The 23,541-nt window shown below is 43.1% G+C and overlaps 1 protein-coding gene across 6 annotated transcripts in view; it reads right to left on the bottom strand.

The window, feature by feature from the left end:
- Positions 1 to 273: 273 nt before the first annotated feature.
- metro (membrane palmitoylated protein 7-like protein metro) overlaps positions 274 to 23,541 on the bottom strand; it is a 76,928-nt gene continuing 53,660 nt past the window's right edge. For 5 of the 6 annotated variants that reach the window (XM_075676302.1, XM_075676303.1, XM_075676304.1 and 2 more), the window contains 4 exons: positions 22,205 to 22,285; positions 20,450 to 20,652; positions 6,099 to 6,239; positions 274 to 3,528 (listed from right to left, as the gene is read on the bottom strand). In XM_075676302.1, coding sequence (XP_075532417.1) covers positions 3,343 to 3,528; positions 6,099 to 6,239; positions 20,450 to 20,652; positions 22,205 to 22,285 — 611 coding nt within the window. In that variant the 3' untranslated portion in view covers positions 274 to 3,342. Of the gene's footprint in view, positions 3,529 to 6,098; positions 6,240 to 8,315; positions 8,488 to 20,449; positions 20,653 to 22,204; positions 22,286 to 23,541 lie in introns of those variants that run through there. The other variant, XM_075676305.1, reaches the window with a different exon arrangement.

Here is a 23,541-nt window from a genome sequence, read left to right as displayed (position 1 = left end):
AATTCTGTGGTATACTGCAGAACCCATTTTCATTTTCTGATTCTCTAAATAACAGCGAAGAGCCTTAGCTTAACTGTAAATTCAGTGCTGTGACATAATTCAAAGAAGGAGGTGCTGCAAAGCATTTGGATGTCCATCTTTAAACAATCTATTCAATTTTTCTCAGCCACTTTCTTAAGGTAATGCCATGAACATCGCTCAAAAGGACATGCCAGAAAGAAAAGACCCTGGATACTACTGGAGCTGATGTGCACTGGGGCCTCAGCACAGCAGTAACCGTGGTAGTAGATATTTATTGTTTGGAATGATGCCCATTCACATTAGGCAGCCCTACCAATGAAAGCAAACATAGGTACTATTTAGCATCACTCTGCATGACAGCATCCCATAATGCAATCCCCCTTAATCACTCCAGATATACCTGGACTTTTGCTTGTGTTAGCACAACAGCTTGCACAGCAAGTAGGCAACAGTGCAAAGAATATTTTTGATCGAAAATAAAGCAACTCGTATGCACAAATGTGTACACTATGAGTGAAGGGGATATTTGAGTTTCTTGTGTTGTGTGCAAAAGACAAGCGAGCACTACCCAGCTGCAAGCAAAGTCACGAAGAGAAAAACAGGAACAAACATTGGTTAGAATGATGACATGCTTTTGGCTTTGAACCTTCTAGAGCAGCAAATATTCTGCAACTGTCATCCAGCAAAGGATACAATGGTCATCTTAGTTCTAATCCATTAGTATGCATGCAGCATTCATTATTACACAGCATTAGAAGCATAAAGACAAGACACTTTTTCACAAGGTCAATGAACAATTGTAAAGGTAGCACATTTGTATACACAGTTGAATTGTTATGTTACTGCTCAACGATACTGCATTCACAGTTACTGCAAGCTGCCGGAGCAAAGAGAAGAAGCTGGAAAATTTCCTCTAAGTGCATGTACACAAAATGTATAACAAGTCTTGCATCTACAATAGACAAAACCCATTATCTCCGAATACTGCAAGTTTCTAATTTGCATTTAGAATGCTGAGCCAGAAAGTGTCGTATTTAGTGCTTTATAGACCCTAGTTTTTGGTGCTAGCACACCAAATCACTAGCAGTCCTTAACTTTATTTTGAAAAATATATACAGCTTGATAAGCTTCTAGCAAATTCATGTACCAGGATTTAAGGTACAATGGCATCTCCGTCAAGCTAAGCAATTCGTTCTTTTGTTACAAAACAAAACTGCTGTTCGGTTGTGCAACCTGCACCATCTACAAAGAGATCTGGCCAATGCAGTAAGAAACACTGTAGTCTTGGCTTACAACAAATAGTGTTAAAAATTTTGCACAAACAGGCATTGTAGCTTGCATAGGACCACTTTGTACAATGATGCGAGAGGCAGCATGCCAGTGCATAATTGGCATTTTGTACTGGTATTATGTCCTATGCAAAGCAGTTCAGTGCAGTGCAGAGACTGCCACATGGTTCATAAATATGAAGTAAAATAGCATGCTAACAGACCCAGCTTGGATTTTGCAGACCCGAAGAAAGAAAGGATGATAGGAATGGGCAACCCTTTGTGGTCTTGTGTTGCCTGCACTGGAGCAAGTTGACTCCAGTCAGGAAGCATGCTAAGTGTACTCTATGAAATACATAAAAATTTCTTGCAAACTTGTAGTACTGTATCTCAGGAGAAACTTGCAATGCATTTTCATTCAGCTTTTCACTTCTGTACTGTGGGAGGATAGTACACTTTCCAGTTGGTAGCCCCGTTTGCATGGTAGCAGCCTGTTCAAAACATGGCAGCACTTTTACCAAGTGCTCATTATAAAACCAATTTACATGCATTCAGTGCATCTGAGGATGATTGCAGTGGTCAGGATGAACAAATACTCCAAATGGCTTGTGACACATTTGCACTAACAAGTGGTATGGCTTCATGCTGTTTAGAAATCTACAAATAGCATCCAACTGAAACAACTGCCAGGCATGGGTAAAAGCATACGACCACAAAGGGTTGATAGCAGCCCTGAAGATTTTATATTCAGCACAGAATCCTCACTTCTGCTGCAAGTGCACAATAAGAACTAGAACCAGTCAAAGGAATCTTTCAACAGCAAACAGGGCACTGTTTCATGAAATGAAGCACATTTACTGTATCAGGAAAGAGCTGCCATTTTCAATTCTCAAAGCAATACAGATCTTGCACAAGAATGTTGCTTATACGACAATCATCACCATGTAATTTGTACAAACAGCAAGGCCATCACATGTTACTCAAGAGCAACCAATGTGACAAAAGTTCTACAAGCACATTTAAATGGAGCCATAGAAATGCTTCTGGCAGTATTACTTACACATGCAATGTGCTCCACACTCCCACCAGATGATTACAAGGTCAAGTACGCAATGAGTTAAATAATAAAGCTTAAAATAGATAAAAGAAAAGTACACAAATTTACTGTACCTTCAAGTCAATCACATGACAAAAATGTATAGTAGGCAGAGTTTAGACAGAGCAGGGTGCAATGGCTGCTAACTACATTCTTGCAATTTCACAGGTATAACCATGCATTGGTTTTTCATTGCTTACCACTAAATTATGCCCTTGTATGAGATAACAATGGTTTAAAACAATGACAGTATTTCAAGATAGTTATGTACAAGATAAAAAGGCCTTTTGTTGCATGGCTTGCTCATGACCAAAGTGTCAGTGCTTCACAGCAAGTTACACACAACATGTGACCAAAGACGATTCCTATATTATTCTACATTAACAAGCTTTGTTCACACACTTTGCTGCCCTCATGAAATGCACTGCTCCCTACAACACAACTGTGTTTCCTTTTACAAATCTCTTTTGAAGATAAATAATATCCCACTTGATCAGTCATATCATTATGTGCGGGGCCAATTTTCTGTATTTTTGAATCCAAGAAAAAAAGATATCTGCTAATTCATAAAAAAAATTATCCTGAAATTTTTAGGCATATTGAAGTACATCTGTCATTACATTTTCATCTCTTGGGACTGTGAATGCTTAGAAAAATGTTTCTAGTTCTGAATCATGATCTAACAATGAAATTAAAGGAGTTTTTATGAGCTAATGAAGCTGAGATATGCTAGTCACAAGATAAAATTGAAACAGTGCTACAAGATGATAAAAATGCACTATATATGACAAAAAAATATGACTTTATGCAATGCACAAGCAATCGAATGTAGAGTTGCAAAATTAGGCTTTCATGCGAAATCTTTGTGATAGCCCAACAAAACGTAACTGCATGCGCTTTACAAAAGCTTCTCCCAGCCAGCGCCTAGACGCCAACAAAGGTTGCAGGGGCAAAGGCTCACTGGGACGTAACCACCCAGCTTGCAGGCACCCACTGTGGCTCTGCTTCCACTGCTTTCACAGCTGTCATCAGTTGGTAGAAGGCACGAGGAAGGTCCTCGTTTACAATGGTCAGATCAAACATGTGACCATATAGGAAATCCATCTTGTGGCCCAAATAAACAATGTCATGGAATTCATCATCCTGAAAAGAATTATTTGATCCCTTGAGACAACTTTCACTGACATGAACCATCAACCAAGAGGCAGCAAGGAACATGCACACAATTACAGATTATTCACACAAAGCCCCATTGTTAAAATTTTTTAGGCTAAGATATTTGTTTCTACATCCTTCTTGCACACAGGTATGCAGGATATTACCAATTTTTTTTTATGCTTCTTCTTTTCACTTTTGAAGTGATTCCACCAAATTTCAGTAAGCCCTACTGTGCAAGTCACTTCTTATTAAGAAGGTTGTGCAGTGTCACAAGTGATGCAACCAAGCCTGGAAAGACATTCTCCTATCAGAATGCACTCAATGTGTTTGTAGCCTATCCCACTATTGTGAAGACCATAAGTTCGTCAGAAATCACAAATCACACTAAATAGGAACTGAATCCAAACTGAGGTGTTACTCAGCCCTACTATCACAAATTGTGTTGCCACTATCATCGTCACAAAGTTATGCATTTCTTTAGGAGTGTGCGAATGTTCAAAACTTTCTAATAACGAATCACATCTTATCAAATTCAATTCCATCTTCGAGTCAAATAGTTGCTGTTCTAAGTAAGAACATTTTTCAAATAGTTTTTGAATGCAGTAGACTTCCATTAATTCGAGTGTGGTTAATTCGATTTTTTGGCTACTTTAGTCCTGACCGAAGGACCTAGCTGGTGCCCATGCATTTCTATGGGGTCATACTTTCATTATGTCGATTGTAAAATTGGTATTTGCCTAATAATTTGAACTTGACCAGTCAGCACACAAATTGCCCCATGGTGACCCCAATAGCGACCCCTTCAGTGGCAGCGTCTGTCTCAGCAGAGCTTAGGGGACAGTGAATGCACTGAACTTGTGTCACCTCCCGACGATAACCCTTTTCGGCCTGCTGTAGGAATATTTTCAAGCAATAACCTTAACTCACAATGTCTGTATGTCTTTACAGTATTCACCTGATTCTAACACACGGTTTTTGTTCTTTTCAAATACTGCCAAATGAATCAGCGGTGTGTTTTGGTGCTTTTTCTGCATATTGTTTCCATTCAACCTGCCAGATAATTCCATCAATTTCATCAGTCCCATCAGTGTCAAAGTAATGCAAGTTGACTGTATTCGCACACCCCTACATTTGTTTAATGGGACCCTGCAATGCACTAAGCAAAGCTTGTTGAGGGGCACCGATGGCACAACCCTGATGCGGCGATATTGTGCACTACGTAGACAGGACATGACGAAAGAGAGCGATACTATGATGACTAGTTAAAAATGTAATGTGCGACTTACATTCCCATGATTTTGCGAGTATCGCAAAAAAGCTATGGCATTGTTTTACAATAATTTTAGGTATCATACAACCATGGGCAAGGTGTTGCAACCACTACAATGATGCATCACATGTCGAGCGTTTCAACGTACCAAAGGCCATCTCACAAAAGCTTTTGTAACCATAAAAGTGGCGCCATGGCATTAGAGATTGGACTGTGCGCTGCCCAATTGCAAAGGCCATGAGAATGCCATGAGAACAACATCAATAGGCTGAGCAGGCTTGACAACCATGGCATGCCGACTTCTGCTAATGCCCTGCTGCTATTGGGTGGCACCATGTGATGTCATGGGAAAGCAAGTGTGCACTTTAAAGCTGCAAAAATTTGAGCGGAGGGTAACTCTCATTTTGTTTGCATTTTAAATTTTCTCTAACTTATAACTTGAGTTTGTGTAGGGCAATCTTCACGATTCCTTTTGCTTTGTGTTGTTCTATGACATGCTGACCATAGATGTACGGCAAATCTGGTGACCTGAAAACAGCACTGAAAGGCCTCTTTAATGGGCACAAGTTCACTTAGTAGAGTTCTTTGAGTCCGTAAAAAGACACTGATGCCAGGATGTTTATCTCTGCTCATAAAAACAGAAAACCCTTGATGCATATTGATGCAACAAGCATATTAAGAGAACGACATATCTTGACATTTAAGAAGTCCATGCATTTTTTATGAGCGTCACTTTATACCTGAAGTTTTGTCTTTTCAGTGTAATGCCTAGAAAAAGACAGAAAAAGACTAGAAAAAGAAAAATACTTATGAAGCAGAAAAAAAAATTTTGAACAATAATTCAAACAGTAGCACAATTCCATGGAAGCCACATTGCATAATGTCACAGATGACATTTCAGAACAAAGTAAAATATTACGTGACATCTGGGCTGCTCAAATAATTGCTGAACTTCCCCACAAGAAGGTCAACAATTAAGGAACCGTCTAATGCTGTGTTTCCAAAAGTGGCTTGGATGTCGAGAAAAGCCAGCAGAGCTTCACAGAATTCCCTTTGAACACACCACAAACAAACAAACAAACAAACAAACAAACAAACAAACAACAAGCAGCAGAGCTGACAATGTTTGGGTGCTTTCTTGCCAACTGTACAAGTAGCATGAAAAGTTTCAGTACAGGCTGCTGAAAAACAGAAGACACGAATGCTCTCTGCTGAATGAAAAACATCACTGAAATGCTTAACTCTAGATAAAAAGAAAAAAGAAAAGAGTATGTCAAATACACACCGTAAACCCTCGTGAGCAGTTTTCATCAAATGTAGAACGTGCACAGGCCTTATTTCTTGTCTCTTTCAGTATTTCAATGCTTGGAGGCTTGATAAATATTACAAATGGCTTAAGCTCCGCTGTTCTCAGCATTTTCAGTGCCTGAAATGTACAGCAGTTAAGTAGTGAGAAAAATAACTGGCTACATGAATTCCACTTTAACACATTCTATATTAAACAGCTGCAAAAGTGACAAAAGGCAAACATTAAACCTGCCATTCACGCATACAATGCAGTCAAACACTGAGCAGAAAAACAGTGATATGTTCAAACAGCATGAAAAGCCTGATGATGATGATGATGTATAGGGTTTTTTGGCGCAAGGGCCAGGGATGGCCAAACAGTGCCAAGTATTGGTGCGGGAGAGTTGATGATGCAGTGAGTAACAACTGTCAGATGTATCGAGGCTGTATAGAGGCATAAAATATTTATTCCCCATAATGTACATAAAATATGCAAGCATTAAAATAATGTCAAGGACAAGTAATGTGAGTGATGACCGTTAGATGTATTCTAATATGAAAAAAACCAGAAAAAAAAATGTGTTGATTCCACTAGCACTAACACATCACTAAGAGCCTTGAACACAAGGGTATGGAGGCACGTGCTCTACTAAACTTAGTACTAAGCTCACAGCAAAACCCTCTAGATAAAGGGACGGCTATGAATCTTTCAGGCTAATAACACGCAGCACAACGTCATTTAAAGAGTTATGCGCTGCCTTGGTTTCAAATAGAGGTTATGGGTCAAGACACAGTGTCGGATGTGAGGGGATATCTTGTTTGTATGCCAAAGCAAAGTGCCATCGTCGCTCTTCTTCTGCTTCCCGGCACTCCAGCAAGACATGGATTACGATCAGCCTTTCGCCACATCTGCCACAGAGGGGAGGTTCGCCAGTTAAAAGGTATGAATGTGCAGCATATGTATGCCCTATTCCGAGGTGGCAAAATAAAATTTCACATCATCGTGACTTTGTTAGTGATGGCGAGTTCCCTAGAACTAGCTTAATTAGATGGAGCTTATTGGCGCTTATTCAATGTTTGCTCATCCCACATGTGTTCCCAATAGCTCCTGAGTTTTTTTAGTAAGAATAGCTTCAAGTATGTGGCAGGAACGGGTATGGTTGGATTTCCAGGTTTTGTTGCGATTGAAGTTGCCATTTTATCAGCAAGCTCGTTACCCGCTATACGCCTATGCCCAGGCACCCAACATTTTACAACCTGTTGGTTGGACGCATACGTTTTGCAGTGCAATGAATACAGGTCATTGATTACAGAATTTTTGTGTTTTGTAGCAATTGGAAAATTTTGGCGACCACTTAAGGAATCTGTGAATATAATGGCCTTTGGGAGTTTTGCTTTCTTAATGTGTTTAGTGGCTGGCAGTAATGCATAAGCCTCTGCCAAGAAGATGCTGGTTTCAGGGTGTAGAACATCGGATTCTGAGAATGATGGGCCGGCAGCCACGTAAGAGATGCTGGCTTGCCACTTTTAAACATCTGTGTAAATCTCTGAGCAGTTGTACTTTGACTGAAGTTCCAGGAAGTGCATCTGTATGCGCACATATGGAGCATGTTTTGTTGCCTCAATAAATTATGTGTCACATTCAACAAGTTGCCATTGCCATGGTGGCAGCAGCTTCAATGGAGCCGTCAGATAATGTTGGAGGATTGAGACATCCATTTCCTCAGAGAGTTTCCTGACCCACACTGAAAAAAAGGCTCCCTCACTGAGGGACGATTATGGAATAGTGCAGCAGATGTCATATCACTAACGGATGTGTAGCAAGGGTGTCAAGGGTTAGACTGCACCTTGAGGAAATATGTGAAACTGCTGCATGTTCTCTGTAGGTTAGGGGACCACTCATTTGATTCAACATACAGACTCTAAATAGGGCTTGTTCTAAAGGCGCCTGTGACCAGATGGATACCCAGGTGGTGGACGGGATCCAGCATTTTTAGTGTGCTCGGCGCGGCAGAGCGATACACCATGGCACCATAGTCTAAATATGACCGAACAAGGCTCTTGTTGAGGTTCAATAGACACTTCCTATCACTTCCCTATGTTGCATGAGAGAGAATTTTCAATAAGTTCTTTGTTTTTAGGCATTTTGCCTTCAGGTCTTTAATGTGTGGGATGAATGTCAATTTTGCATCAAGCACAATACCTAAAAACTTGTGCTCCTTGATCACAGGTATTTGTTGCCCATGCAGTACGATATTGAGATCTGGAACCAGCCTTCTATTTCTTGAGAAAAATACAGGAACCTTTCTGGGGGTTAAGCTTGAATCCATTTTCTTCTGCCCATTCAGACACTTTGTTTAGGCTTTGCTGTACCTGTTGTTCACAAACTGCGAAATTACAAGATTTGAAGCCTGTGTACATCATCAACATAGAAAGAATACATAATTGCTGGAGGTAGCGATGCATGGCGCAAGGTCACCTTAACAATGAAGAGAATGCAGCTGAGCACGCATCCTTGAGGTACACCAGTTCCTTGTGTAAATGGTAGGGACAATATATTGCCAATTCTGACTTGGACAGTACGGTTAGACAGGTAGCTTTCTATAGTGTTAAGCATATTTCCTCAAATGCCCGTGTGCGACAGGTCTCGTAATACAGTGCAGTCCACTTATGATATCAAGAAGAATGAAAAATCCGATTGTTATAACCGATCATCGCTATATCTGGACTGCCGTAAAAAAAATTAAAAAAAAAAAAGCTGCCGAACATACCTTCATAGCCCCGAAACCGAATTTTCTACCTACGACAAAAAAACTGATGTTGTAGAATGAGGGCTGCGAAAAATGAAACATTTATTTATACCTCTAAACGGCGTGTCAACCGTTAGGCACACTGAAATAGTTAGAAATCTGCACTTGCTTTCGCAGAAGTTTCAGGTTCACAAGTGCATCACGTCCAGTGGCTGCACGAACACTGGCGGCTATAATTTAGCATACATGAAATCAATGAGCAACTCTACTGATGACAGTACACTTTGTGTGTACATTGGGGTTGGTGTCAAAAACAGGCCCCTGTCAATCTCGTCGCCTTCGTCGCACAACGCCGTTGTCTGTCGCGACAATGATCTTGTCGATATCTTTTCGCAGAATGAGGCAGTGCTATCTACACTCAGAAACTCCTCCATCAAAGCACCACCTATTTTATCGCCAGCAGCAACATGCTCCCAGAGTTCAGTAATGTCAGCGGCTGCTAACGTGTTGGTTTGTCCCATGGGGGTTTCGGCCAGGCGCACAAATCCCGCCGTTTCCATTCATCGACATGGTCACTGGTTCTAGCATTCATGAACGTAGTGCTCGCGGTTTTCAAAATCGTCAATATTATCGCCTGTGCGAACTGGTACTTTGAGTCTTGCAAAATTTGCAGCTTCGTCTCAAGCGACACAGCTTTGCCCTTTGTCAGGGCACCTACTCCTGCTTCCGCATCGCATTTCCACGCTCGCTGAGGGAGAGAGAAAGATTGTAGAAAGGGAGCGCAGGGGCAATTCGCTTCTAAGTTTTTTTTTTCTCTCTGGACGCTTGCCGGCGATGCAGACGCGAAGCAGCTGACACTATCTTGTAGCATGCTGCGCCAACTTGCGATGCTCTTCATGGCTTTCGCAATCGGCGTGCTGGCGGGACACACTGCGCGGTAACGGTGTCAGATACGGACTCGCATAGGCAAACTTTTCGCCCCGTCTCGGTTAGGGGAACTTAGCAAGGCAAATTTCTCAATTATTCTGCATGGAAAACGCTGCCCAAAAGGCAGAATTTCGATCGTTATATCCAATATGCAGTGAATAAAATATCTTTATATATGGGCTTTTTTCTCATATCGCAAATGCATAAGTTGATACTCTGAAGTCAACTCGTCATTATAACCGATATATTGTTATATGTGGTATCGTTATAAGTGGGCTGCACTGTAATAATGTACCACCATGTCGTGTCGTATGCATTTGCCATATCTAGGAACACAGACAAGAAGTACTGCTTGTGTACAAATGCATCACGGATGTTTGCTTCGATATGCAAGGGATGGTCAGTTGTAGATCGGCCTTTTCTAAAGCCACAATGAAAAGGATCAAGCACTTTGTTGGACTCTAGGAAATGTACGAGACGGCAATTGACCATTTTCTCAAAAAAGCTTACAAAGGCAGCTTGTAAGTGCTATAGGATGGTAGCTGGTCAGCAATGAAGTATCTTTACAGTGCTTCAAAACTGGGATCACAATAGCTTCTTTCCATTTAGATGGGAGGCACCCAGCAGCCCAGATAGTACTGAAAAGTTTGAGTGGCGCTATTTGTGTGTTGGAGTGCAGGTGCTCACGCATATCGTACACGATTCTACTGGGGCCCAGTGCAGAGCTCTGACATGCTAAGGAAGCTTTAAGTTTGGCAATGTTAAAAGGACGGTTATAAGGATTGTTTGGGCTACATTTTCGATTCAGTAGCTTAATTTTTTCTATTGCTTTATATTTCAGAACGTTCTCCGAATAGTTAGTGGAGCTAGACCCGTGCTCGATGTGTTCACCTAGAGCGTCAGCCTGGTCTTCCAACTTGCTCCCTTCATCCTCTAGGAGCAACAGATGGATTTGTTGCCCCTTAAGCTTCCTTAGTCTGTTCCATACTTGCGCCTCCTGTGAGTATGAATTAATACCGGAGACAAACCTTTCCCAGCTTGCCCTCCTAGCTTTGTGTCGCGTCCGCCTTCCCTGTAATTTAATGTTTTTGAATTAGATCAGATTTTCCGCAGTTGGGTATCGACGGAGTATGCTCCATGCTTAATTTTGTTTCTTCTGCGCCTTCTTACACTCATCGTTCCACCATGACACTCGTCTTTTGGATAAGATATCGCTCGATTGTGGAATAAATTTGCTTGCTACATCGATGATGAAAGCGGTAAAATAAGCTTAAGCGTTGTCAATACTAAAATTGGTGATAAAATGCCAGGATAGGCAAGCCGATTCCTTAAAATAATTCTATTCAGTGGAAGCGCCCGTGGAGGACATTCATGTTGTTGAATTAAGTTTTAAATTACAGGGAAGTGGTCCCTTCCATAAGGATTTTTAATAACGCTCCACTCTAAGTAAGGGAGAAGAGCTGCCGAGCCAATCGATAGGTCTATAGAAGAATAATTGTGCAACATATTGTAATAAGTTGGTTCGTCTTTATTGAACAGGCACACACCGGTGTTTACTAAGAAGTTCTCTATGAATCGGTCTCTCGAGTCACATCGCGAGGCTCCCCATATTGTGTTGTGAGCGTTAAAATCTCCCACGAGTATGTAAGGTTCGGGAAGCTGATCAGTGAAGTTATAAAAGTCTGGTTTTTCGAGATGATGGTTCAGGGGTATACAAATGGAACGTACAGTGACAAATTTATTAAAAAGAATGGCCTGAACTGACACTGCCTTATGGGATTGTCTGAAGGGCGACATGTCGGCAAGCTACAAACTTGTTGGACACTACTGCTACACCGCCAGAGGCGTTAGCCTCATCGCAGCCTCTCCAGAAGATGGGGTAATCAAAAAGAAAATTAGTGTTCATAGGTTTCATATGTGTCTCTTGAACACACAGCAACTTTGGATTATGTTTGTGTATCTAATATTGTTGAGGTAATGAAGAAGTCCTCGGACATTCCATTGTAGTATTTGCATCTCCATTATGATAAATGTGTTTTGTGCTGTGTGTTTAAGAGACGAGGATTAGCTCATGGGCCCTTTCCAGGAGCCGTGATGCAAGGTTTGTGTTTTTTGAAGTAATTGCGAGGGTCTTGCCGCTCCTTAGGCGGTGGCGGCACCATCTGGCTAGTTGTTGTGTCCATTGCCTCTTGCGAGGTGTTGGACACGCATTCTTCCGAGGGCTGCATCTGGCATGAAGGCCTCGACACATCGGACGAGACCTTTGAGGCCACCGGCCCGGAGGTCGATGGTCCCTTCTGCTGGAGTGGCGGAACAGCGCTAACTGTAGCCACCGAGGGGGAGGGGGAGATGGCATCACTACCGGCTCAATGCAAGGGGGCCGGACAGCCGCCGGAAGTCGTTGTGTCGCCGTCCCCCAACGCGTCACATCGGCAAAAGTGTTACCTACCTCCTGCCTACCTGCCTACATGCCTCCTTGAAAGTTATATTTTCTTTTACTTTATTTGTTACTATTTCCTTTTCTTTTTTCCTATCCATGGGCACCACCTTTCGAACAAGTTTGGCGGCCTCGGCAGATCTGTGAACTGTGGCTGAAACGCTGGCATTTGAAACATCTGAGGGGATTTGGCACGTATAACCCAACATGAAGCTTGATGTACCTGGCCTCGATGGACTCGGGCAGAACACTTGAAACAAATGCAAGTATCAGGTGCTTGGTCTGGATTTCCTTGCTGTCACGCCTCATCTTAATTCGTTTAATGTTGATGATGTTCTGCTCACTAAAGCCCTCAAGGAGTTCAGCTTCAGTTAGCTTCAATAGATTATCACCTAAGACAACGCCACGACTGGTATTCTTAGTATGATATGGGGTTACTGTCACTTGGGCATCCCCAAATGACACTAGATTGGGCAGTTTTTCATACTGTTTCTGGTCGTGGAGCTCCAAGAGATCACCACTTGCCATCTTTCATGCTTTATTCCCTGCACCAAAAAATTAGGTAAGAGACTTCGAAACAAGAAATGGCGAAATTGTTTGCACTGGTCAGTCTGGTTTTTCAGAATGAATCACATGGAAAGAGGGGAAAGATCCTTTTTGGCGACCAAAAAACTGGAAGACTTCATTGGTGCACCCTCTTTTCTGAAGGTAATGAGGAAGTGGGGGGAAGGAACTAGCCATAGATGAATGTGTAGTTTTTGGCAGTAATGCCAGCCACCCACCGTGACACTGCAAGGACTTTTTGTCAGACAAGTGAAATGAATAAGAAGAATCTGTAGCGAAAACGATTATACCCACCACCTAAATGACCTTAAAGTAATGCTAGCAGAAAGGAACTATGCACAAATTCCTCCCGACTGGGCTTATGACATCGCGTCAAGATTAGAGAGGCAGTCAGAATTAGTAGCTAAGAAACAACCTACAGCAGAATCTGAGAGACTGCCAGCCTCTATAACATAATATTCTAATGCCCTCCTAAACATAAACAACATCATACGAAAATACAACCCAATGCTATCAAGTGATGAGCGTCTGAGAAAAGTATTCCCGGATGTGCTAAGGGTTACCTATCGCCAAAACAGAAACCTTAAAGACATGTTGGTGCATACAAAAGTCAGCCAACATCCTCCCCCATAATAAAAACCTTATTCTTCCCCAGGTGCAATAATTTATATGCTTGACTTTCTGTAAGAAACAATATATCGGTGAAACAGGGCTATCAATGAACGTCAGGTTAAACTGACGTCACGCTGACACAGCTAAAGAACTTCCCAAAGCGTCGCTGAGCATTTCAACCAACCAGGTCATAACTTTGATGAACTCAGACTCTACATACTACAGTTTAAAAAATTAAAATATGAGGTTTTATATGCTAAAGTCATGATTTGATTATGAGGCACACCGTAGTGGGGGACTCCGGAAATTTGGTTCAGCTGGGGTTCTTTAACGTGCACCTTAGTCTAAGTACATAGGTGTCTTCGCATTTTGTCCCCATTGAAATGCGGCTGCCATGGTCGGGATTCAATCCTGCGACCTCGTGCTTAGCAGCCCAAAACCATAGCTACTAAGCAACCACGACAGGTACACTGCAGTCTAATTTCTGTTCTGTATGAGACAGAAAATACAGAGAATCATACCTCATTGATAAGTTCAAGACATTGCAACCAATAGGTATTAACGCTTCAAAGGGAGCTTTAGAATCTATTCGCTACTCTAAATTTCAAACTATAGGTAACAGCATTCATTGGCTTGCTTAGTTTTGTAATTGGGTTGTCAATAATATTCCAACCTCCCTTTTCTTTCGCTCAATCTTTTCGTTGTTAATTTATACATTTATTCTTTTTTTTTCCATGAGCACCATTTTCTGCTGCTACTTTTATTCTCTCTTTTAGATAGATGATAGTTCACCAACTTCCAGCAGAGCAGATAATATCCCCCCCTGCTTCCCGTCGTCCAGGCGTCTTCCACGAAAAGAGGAACCCATAGTGGGTTCCTCTTTTCCGGCTGACACATGGTGCTACCTCACATTCCTTCACAGACGTTCAGTAGCACAACTTTCTTTTCAATTCTACACCCTCGGCCGCTAATACACCCTCGGTCATTTCCTCGCTTACCTGCCTTACCCTCTACCCCCTTTAGAAGAATCGTACTTATATATTGACACATGTACTCGCTTATCTTTATTGGGCGATCACGTATCACCACCTAACAAATGTTCTCGTGCAGCGCAGGACGCACCTGTATGTACCGGAAGTTTTTGGAATGTTGTCGATGGTTCTATCTGATGTCTGTCACCGAACCTTCTGCAATCTGATTGCATGTATGCGCGACGCAAATACTGTGGAACTTTGTGGGTACACGAGTTCAAGTGGGAAACGCCGCAGGCTGACGCATTTCAAGAACTCAAATGACGCATGCAGTCGCCCCCGGTACTTGCGCACTTCGACGAGGATGCCAATACCGAAATCCACACTGACGCAAGTAGCCAAGGCCTCGGTGCCATCCTAGTCCAAAGAAAAGACGGACTTGAACGCGTGATATCTTACGCTAGCTGGTCGTTGTCAAAAGCGGAAGGCAATTATGCTACAACCGAAAAGGAATGCCTCGTCATCATTTAGGCTACAGCAAAATTTCGCCCTTCCCTATATGGCAGGCCATTCAAAGTCGTCAGCGACCATCACGCCTTGTGTTGGCTAGCGAACTTAAAGGACCCTTCAGGACGGCTGGCGCGGTGGAGCCTAAGACTGCAAGAATATGAGATCACTGTAACCTACAAGTCCAGACGAAAACACTCTGATGCCGATTGCCTATCATACGCCCCGCGTGACTCACCGCCGCAAGATGACAAGGATGATGACGCCTTCCTTGGAATATTAAACGTGGAAGACTTCGCTGAACAGCAACGAGCAGACCCGGAGTTGAAAAACCTCGTCGAGTGTTTGGAAGGGCACACCGATGTTGTCTCTAGGATATTTAAGCGAGGATTGTCATTGTTCTGGCTTCAAAACAACCTACTCGTGAAGAAGAACTTCTCACCAGTCCGCACCAACTACCTTCTTGTTGTCCCGTCAGGACTTCGTCCGGAAGTATTGCACGCCCTACATGACGATCCGACCGCTGGACACCTCGGATTTTCCCGGACACTATCGAGGATACAAGAAAAGTATTATTGGCCGCGCCTGACCGCCGACGTCGCCCGTTATGTCAGAACATGCCGAGACTGTCAGCGACGTAAGACACCGCTGACAAGGCCAGCCGGATTACTATAGCCAATCGAGCCTCCTTGCCGACCATTCCAGCAGATCGGGATGGACTTGCTGGGACCCTTTCCGACGTCAACAACCGGAAATAAGTGGATCGTCGTGGCGACGGACTACCTCACCTGCTTCGCTGAAACTAAAGCACTGCCAAAAGGTAGTGCAGCCGAAGTGGTGAAATTCTTTGTCGAAAACATCCTGCTGCGACATGGCGTCCCAGAAGTCCTCATCACCGACAGAGGAACGGCCTTTACAGCGGAGTTCACCCAAGCCATTCTGAAATACAGTCAGACAAGGCACAGGAGGACAATGGCCTACCACCCGCAGACGAATGGTCTTACGGAGCGGCTGAATAAGACCCTCGCCGACATGCTAGCGATGTACGTCGACGTGGAACACAAGACCAGGGATGCCGTCCTGCCGTACATAACCTTTGCTTACAACACAAGAAACAACACAGATCACGCCGTTTAATCTGGTTTATGGCAGGAACCCAACGACGACACTCGACGCCATGCTGCCGCACGTCACTGACAAAGAGAATCTTGACGTCGCTACCTATCTCCAGCGCGCCGAAGAAGCTCGACAGCTCGCTCGCCTACGGTTCAAGAACCAGCAGCGTACCGGCAGCCGACACTACAACCTCCGACGATGCTTCGTCGAGTACCAGCCCGGCGACTGTGTTTGGGTTTAGACCCTGATATGCCGACAAGGACTCAGTGAGAAACTATTGCAAGACTATTTCGGACCCTACAAGGTCATCCAACATATTGGCGCACTGGACTATGAGGTCGTGCCAAACGGCATTTCGCATTCACAGCGGCACCGCGCACAATCTGAAGTGGTCCACGTGGTGTGTCTCAAACCCTTTTACGCATGCTGATGAACTTCCTTATTTTGTTGTTTCTTTGCTATGGGTGTTTTTCTTTATTACTTTTGTTTGTTTGCAGCATAGTTGACAATATACTGTGCCTAGGAGAGCATATGTCGCCTTGAAGAAATCAAGTCCACTTGTTGAAACGTTGGCTCCTGCTTTCACCTTGTTTTCGTTTTGCTCAGCATTCAGATTTCATGCAGTTTTACATTTCTGAACTATTCAAGAAGGTGCCAGCAAAATTTCAGCCACACCTGCGTAGTAATAAAGTGACCATGTGCATTTTTAGATGGGTTGGTTGCACCTCATATAGTAGAAATATGCCCATTAGCACTGTGTTGAAAAAGCATTCACAGCACAAGGAAATGACTGCATGAAATGGCTACCATCATTGTAAAAGCCGTTTTCCTCTCTTTTATGAGCTCAAGCAGTGGCATTAAGGGTGAAATAGGGCGCACGCAAAGGCTGATGAAGTCAAAAGCAACAAATTTTTGGCAGCAACTGCCAAAGAAACAAAACTCAAGGAACTATTGGCACAGATGGTGTCATTTGACTACAATTTAGCATCCCATGGTTCCTCCCATCGTCACCCAATTTCCTGGAACATGCAGCTTCATGCATTCAAACTGTTTTCAACTGCCATTTTTGGTGCATGTTGCGCCCTACTGTCCCTCTGCCTTTTCTAGTGTGCACATTTGCATCTCTAAAATAGCTCTCATGTTCGGCAGATGGCAGGGCTTTGAAAAAGAGCATCATTTTATTAAACCAAGTGGCACAGCCTGCGATAGCGTGCTTATATAAAAATTCCATCGGCAGCTGGACTGAGAAAGAAGTGACCACAGGCAAAAGTGGCTCACGATGTGGGCTTTCCATGCCACTTCGAGAAATCAATGAAGAGTTTTTCCTACGATGATGGACACATCTTTTCAGCGAGCATGGGTGTTTAAAATAGCCACAGCCCTGGCAGTCATAAATCAAATAACAATAATAATAATGTTTATTTCGCCTTAAGATGTACAGATCATTTTGGCGGGTTGACCTAAGTCATGAGGAGACTTCTCGGGCCGTACCCTGCTTGACAAGTGCTCGACGAAAGGGATTCAGAAAATGCTTGGAAAGTTGCACACTGTTCATGGCATGCACATGGCATATCCTTCCGAAAATAGCTTTGAAGAATGCTAATCCGAAATGACAGTGAATGTAGAAGTGTAAGCAAATGTGGCCAAACAGAAGTGGAAGATTAAAGCCACTCTCACGGAAGATTGCATAACACAAGAAGAATGTCTCACATATTTTCCAGGAAGGTTTTAGAGGCCACATGTCAAGTACAAATAAAATAGCACAGTTCTAAATCTTAGAAGGCGTATTTCTTATTTTGCATTCTTTTAGCAAAGTCCAAGATTACAAAGACTAGTGTTTCTACATAACATTACACAAACTTCGTTTGAGAGAGTTTTCTGGGGTTAAATTTTATGCAGAATGTTACAGTGGACTCAGATTTAGGTTTTGCCTTTCCTCTTAGAGTAAACTTGAAACTTTGAACGCAAGGTGGGAGTGCAACTGTAGCCATGCCAATTACATATAATTTCTTTTTCTCAGAAAAATATTGAAACAAAAAAAATTGCTCCATAGTAGCATTGTTCTGGCTTTCCTATTACTATATAAGCATAAAAATGCTGAAATTTCTTTCACTTTGATTTTATTTTGCAATGGTAGTTTTTCTGACTAATCAGTGCCTTGAACCCTTACTCTGACGATGTTACGGGAAGAAAGAAGTGTACGTCTATGCACAGATGGCTTTTAATGGCGTAGCATAGAGCAGCGAAAATCCTAAACTCTTCTTCGTCGTCTCCAAGACCACAGTGTCTTCTTCTTACCACATTACAGATTGTGACATCACCGCCTGCGGAAAAAGCACCTTATTGGTGCGGCTCATTGGTCCGAGAAAGGTACGGTGGGAGACGGCTGATGTGGATGATGCCAGACAGAGAAGGCACGGTGGCATCCAATGGAGACACTTCATAGGTGACAGGGGTCACCTGGCGGAAGATGCGGTAGGGGCCGTAGTATCGCGACAGGAGTTTCTACGAAATACCAACACGCCGAGTTGGAGACCAAACCAGCACAAGAGCACCTGGTTCGTATTCCACGTCGTGATGGCGCTGGTCATAACAGCGCTTCTGGCATGTCTGTGAAGCAGAAAGACGAATGCGGGCAATTTGGCGTCCTTGGGTCGCTGTGACTATGACATCCCGAGTGTACTCTGTCGGAGAGTCGAGTGTGGTCGAAAGGAGAGTCTCGAAAGGCAAAGTCGACTCACGACCAAAGAGGAGATAGAAGGACGAGTAGCCAGCTGTGCCGTGACACGAGGAATTGTAAGCGAATGTGACAAATGGTAGAGCTGTGTCCCAGTCACGATGTTCAGCAGAATCATACATTGCTAGCATGTCAGTTAATGCGTGGTTCAGGCATTCGTTAAGACCGTTAGTTTGAGGATTGTAAGCGGTAGTAAGCTTGTGTTTAGTAGCACACGGTCGAAGCAAGTCGTCAATGACTTTGGCAAGAAAGTATCTTCTGCAATCGGTGAGAAATTGACGAGGTGCACCGTGGTGTAAGATAACGTCGTGAAGCAAGAACCCTGCACCTCTACCAATGAAGTTATGAGAAGGAAGAAGAATACGTCTATGCACAGATGGCTTTTAATGGCGGAGCCAACATGCATAGAGCAGCAAGAAATCTAAACTCTTCGTCATCTCCAAGGCCACCATCAGTGTCCTCTTCTTCTCACATTACAGACTGTGACAATATATTCTATGATGACAAAAGTTTGCATCTATCCCTATGCTATTGCTTTTAACATGCCGTCCAAACCCAAAAGTTTTCTTAAAATTGAGCCAGAGATTAGAAAGTTCACTTTCACAGGTCGTATCCCCCCATAAGAAAATGTCTTGCCTATGGGCACCACCTTGGGGCTTGGCACTTTCCTGTGTGTAGCTGGCAACTGCTACTGCGCTTTATAGGAGCTTTCAGGGAGCACATCTGTGGCAAAGCCTGTCAGCATTCACATGACCAGACACCTTCAAGGCTGCCTTGGACAGCACTAGCCTGTCCGCAATATCTAGTGCACTCCTCCGATTTTTGTAGTAAAATGTTTTAACACATGTACTGCCGGGCCTTGATCTGCTGCTCATAAAAGTCGGAGGCCTGGCTCACTGGGATGGGAATGGCTGGAACAGCTTTGTTCTTTCTACTCTTTCCTTTCCTTGTTCTTTGCAAGTCAATTACTCCCCCCACAAGGATGTTTCATCACACCCAGGCTTCCATTTACTTCTGCTCTAACATTGCCAAAAATTGATTGTGCGTGAAGCATTGTCAACAGGTCCTTTCAGCAAACCCTCCTCCCATTTTTCAACTGTGAGATCAGATTTGTCCAATGTCTCCAAGCATGCTCACCTATGTCGTATTTTCCATGAGATCCTCTGTTCCATTGCAGACATCAAAACATATGGGCAAATCTCAAGGCAGCTACATCCTTTATTCTAAATGCCACTGCCAGTGATAATGAAGAAGTGACTTCATCACCATTCCCATTCGCTTAGCACATCATTCTCCCCTTCTTTGCACTACATAATATGCACAAACAAAATTGTTTAAGGTGTGTTGTTTGCTCTTAGACTTGAATGTGGAATTGCACATTATTTACTGCTATGGTTTTGCATCAGGCCTGCACATCCAGCCTGAAATGAAGTTCCTAAACTGAATATAGTTTTCTGCTTAGGAGTTAGCATATGCCATTTCAGTAGAAATTCATTCACTGGAATAGTGGTAATTTTGCCCAAGCAAGAAACTCATTAACCAACGAAGATATCAACACGCACAATTTCATACAAGAATGAAGTTTTCAAAGCAGTCACAAGAATTCAAGGCGCACAGTTCTGAATCAGAAATTCAGGCTTTGTACTGCAGCTTCACCTACGAATCAGGGTGCCACCTCAAAGTCATCCAAGGCTCAGAGGACAAACAATTCTCAAGATGTATTCATACCTGTGGATGTGGATTCAGCACGCATGTGTAGCCCAGGTCGATGATGGCCCGAACAGTGTCAAGGCTGGTCCCATAAAGGTTGCCTCTGTACTCCCCGTGCTCAACAAAGCGCCCTTGCCGGATCTTTTCTTCCATTTCAGATCGGCTCACAAAATAGTAATCTCGACCATCAACCTCCCAGGGCTTAATGGGACGACTCGTATCTTGCACATCAAACAGAAGAAGCAATTTCTATTAAAGTCTAGCAGCTTCTAAAATACTCTTCATACAGCAGAAACAAAGTAGAATATGCCACACCAAGATGCCCACGTAGCTACCCTCATCTTTATACAGGGGCTTCACAAGTTAAAACTATTCATAACTTTAATAAAAAGGCTACGCTAGCTACACAAATGTTGCTTGAAGAGGTGGTTTATGTGCTTTGGTGGACAATTTTCACGGACATGTAGTGTTAGTAAATAATGAACAAAGATTTGTTAACTTTTTTCTTTTTGAAAACATGATATATGCTTATATAAGGCACTTGAAGATGAGCATATTTGAATATGACTCCACTTTGTTTGATACTCCTATAGAATTTGTGTTTCAAGATATTCATCATGAAATTTTACTCTGTACACTCAGTTTGCATTCAGAGGCACAAGTTTCGACACAAAGATGAACCTCCTATGTGATGCAGTCGATTGCGGGGGAAAGGGAAAGTCAGTCTTGTTATTGTCAGATAAGAGCAGTAGCACAGCTCTTAGCTCCACCAGGCTTATAGACTGGCTTTTTACCAGGAATCAGCTACGTCACATGGGGGGTTTATCTTAGCGTCAAGGTTCCTGCATATGAACAGGAAATTAGCAAACTGGGTGCCAAATTTGATGATAAATATCTATGAACACAAGTATTCTAGAAGTATCAATGAAAAATAGAGTTGTCTTCAAATACACTTGTTTTCAAGTACTTCATATCTCCTATAGCAGTATCGAACAAAATGGAGTTGTCTCCGAATATGCTTGTCTTCAAGTGCCTACTATAAACGTATACCATGAATGCAAACAAAGAAAGTTAACAAATCGTTGTATACCATAATTGAAAAATAAAATTAAAGAAGAAAGCAAATCTTTAATTATTCATTCACTAACCCGACTGGTTCATGAAAACTGCACCCGCCAAAGTGCATAAACCACCTGTGCAAGCAGCATTTGCTAAGCTAGAAGAGCCTTTTTACTAAAATTACTGATAGTTCAACTTTAACAGCCCTGTAAAGCATAGAATAATGCCTTCTTTTAAACAAACTGTTTCTATATGCATGGGGAAGTTCCAAAAAAGTTCTGCCATTAAAGTTGCACTGCGCACGGTGCTACAATACCAGCTGAGTAGCATAGCAGCAATGCATTTATGGTTGGTTACGTCTGTGTTTCTGGTGCAAAAGCAACTCAGGCTATCTTGCGCCAATGAGAATGCATTTATGCTGCATTTTAAATACATGCTATTGGTATTGTAATAAAATAAAGCTCAATCATGACATGAAAATAAAAAAAAAGAATTTTTTAGTCAGGCTATTACAAAATCAAAGTTTGCACAAAGCAGCATGCTCATATACCTATTCCATCATTAATTCAACCAAGAAAAACAAAAACCAATTTATGACACTCCCACTGCAGCAATTTCAAAAGCTGATAAACATTTTTCAAGCTCTGAAATTGCTAGAGACAGATGAATATGCCATTACACCACATGCTGGAAAAGTGTCCTATAGTCACTCACAAGGAATTGTAGTTTTAAACTTGTCAGGATCACTTGCAACAAGCCTTCGCTTTAGTTCATTGCGACCAACACCTGGAGGACCTGGAAAAAAAAATTACTTGAACATCATCACTGTTATGTCAGCACAAAGCAGAAGGCAACGTCTTAAGAACCTGCAAAAAATAAACAACTGTTTGTATTTTGTGTAGTGCAGTACATACAATGCTTTGACACCTGAGGAAATGCTGAAATATGAGTATTTAGCACCTTACTAACACAAAATTGTAGCAGCACATAATAATATGGGTCTGACCACACATAACACAAGAATAATGGGGATGAGAGAACAGGGCATATAAAATGGTGAGCACCGATTCCACAGACTTTTGCTGCCACAACTTTTTCCTGAATTTTTAACGCGATAGCGTTAAGGAGCTCGTGTCGCAGAAAAGCCGGTGTCGTCGGCGTCGGCGGCGTTGGCCGTGAGCGATAAATCACGGCAGGCACTTCATAAATAAAAAGCAACTTCCAAGATGGGCTAGGTGGGAATCGAACCAGGGTCTCCGGAGTGTGAGACAGAGACGCTACCACTCAGCCACAAGTTCGATGCTTGAAAGCAGTACAAAAGCGCTTCTAGTGAATGCGGTGTTACCTTAGAAACGTGCCGTAGAAAGTTATACTGCGGTGTATATCGGTAATTATGAGCATGTAACTTACAGAAGTCGCAGTTACACGAGTAGCGAAGTACGTTTCCGCTACATCTCTTCTGCGCTTACCGCACACGCAGCATCTTGCGGCAAACACAGAAGACCCCCTCCTCTCAATGTACGGCGCTGCCCCGACAGGTGGAGCGCCACGCGCGCATTGGGGCTATGCGGGGACCGGTGCCAGGCGCGTCGCGGCCCCCACTCCCTCTCCCCTGACGACGCTTCGCCGTGCTCCCATACGGGTTGTAGAATCAAGCGCCGTTCCTTTCTTTAGATTACTATCTATCTCTCTGCCCGTGCCGATCACGACGTTTGGCTGGCGTAGATCGTTTCCCCCTCCGAGACACCGAGTTCTTTGGTTCGTTCCGTTTGCTCAGGCGCACGTTTCGTTGCCGCGCCGAACGCTGCGTTGCTCGACGCTCTCCGCGTGATAGGTGGGCGCAAAGTCCGATGCGGGGCGCCTCGTAAGTGATCGCTGCGCCGTAGCGCATTGTCTTACACCCCTTGGCGGGTCGACGGGAACGCTGTCGCGTTCCACTCTTGAAGGCGAAGCTTAAGCGTCCTCCAATTTTTGTTGGGTGTCTATTGTTGCTTTTGATATCTGTTACCGATCACATGCTCCAAAAGAACAATGCGTAGCCTAGGGCATAG

This window comes from Dermacentor variabilis, unplaced genomic scaffold, assembly GCF_050947875.1.
Source record: "Dermacentor variabilis isolate Ectoservices unplaced genomic scaffold, ASM5094787v1 scaffold_12, whole genome shotgun sequence".
In the NCBI taxonomy this organism is placed as follows: domain Eukaryota; kingdom Metazoa; phylum Arthropoda; class Arachnida; order Ixodida; family Ixodidae; genus Dermacentor; species Dermacentor variabilis.
This window is presented reverse-complemented; position numbering and strand designations above follow the sequence as displayed.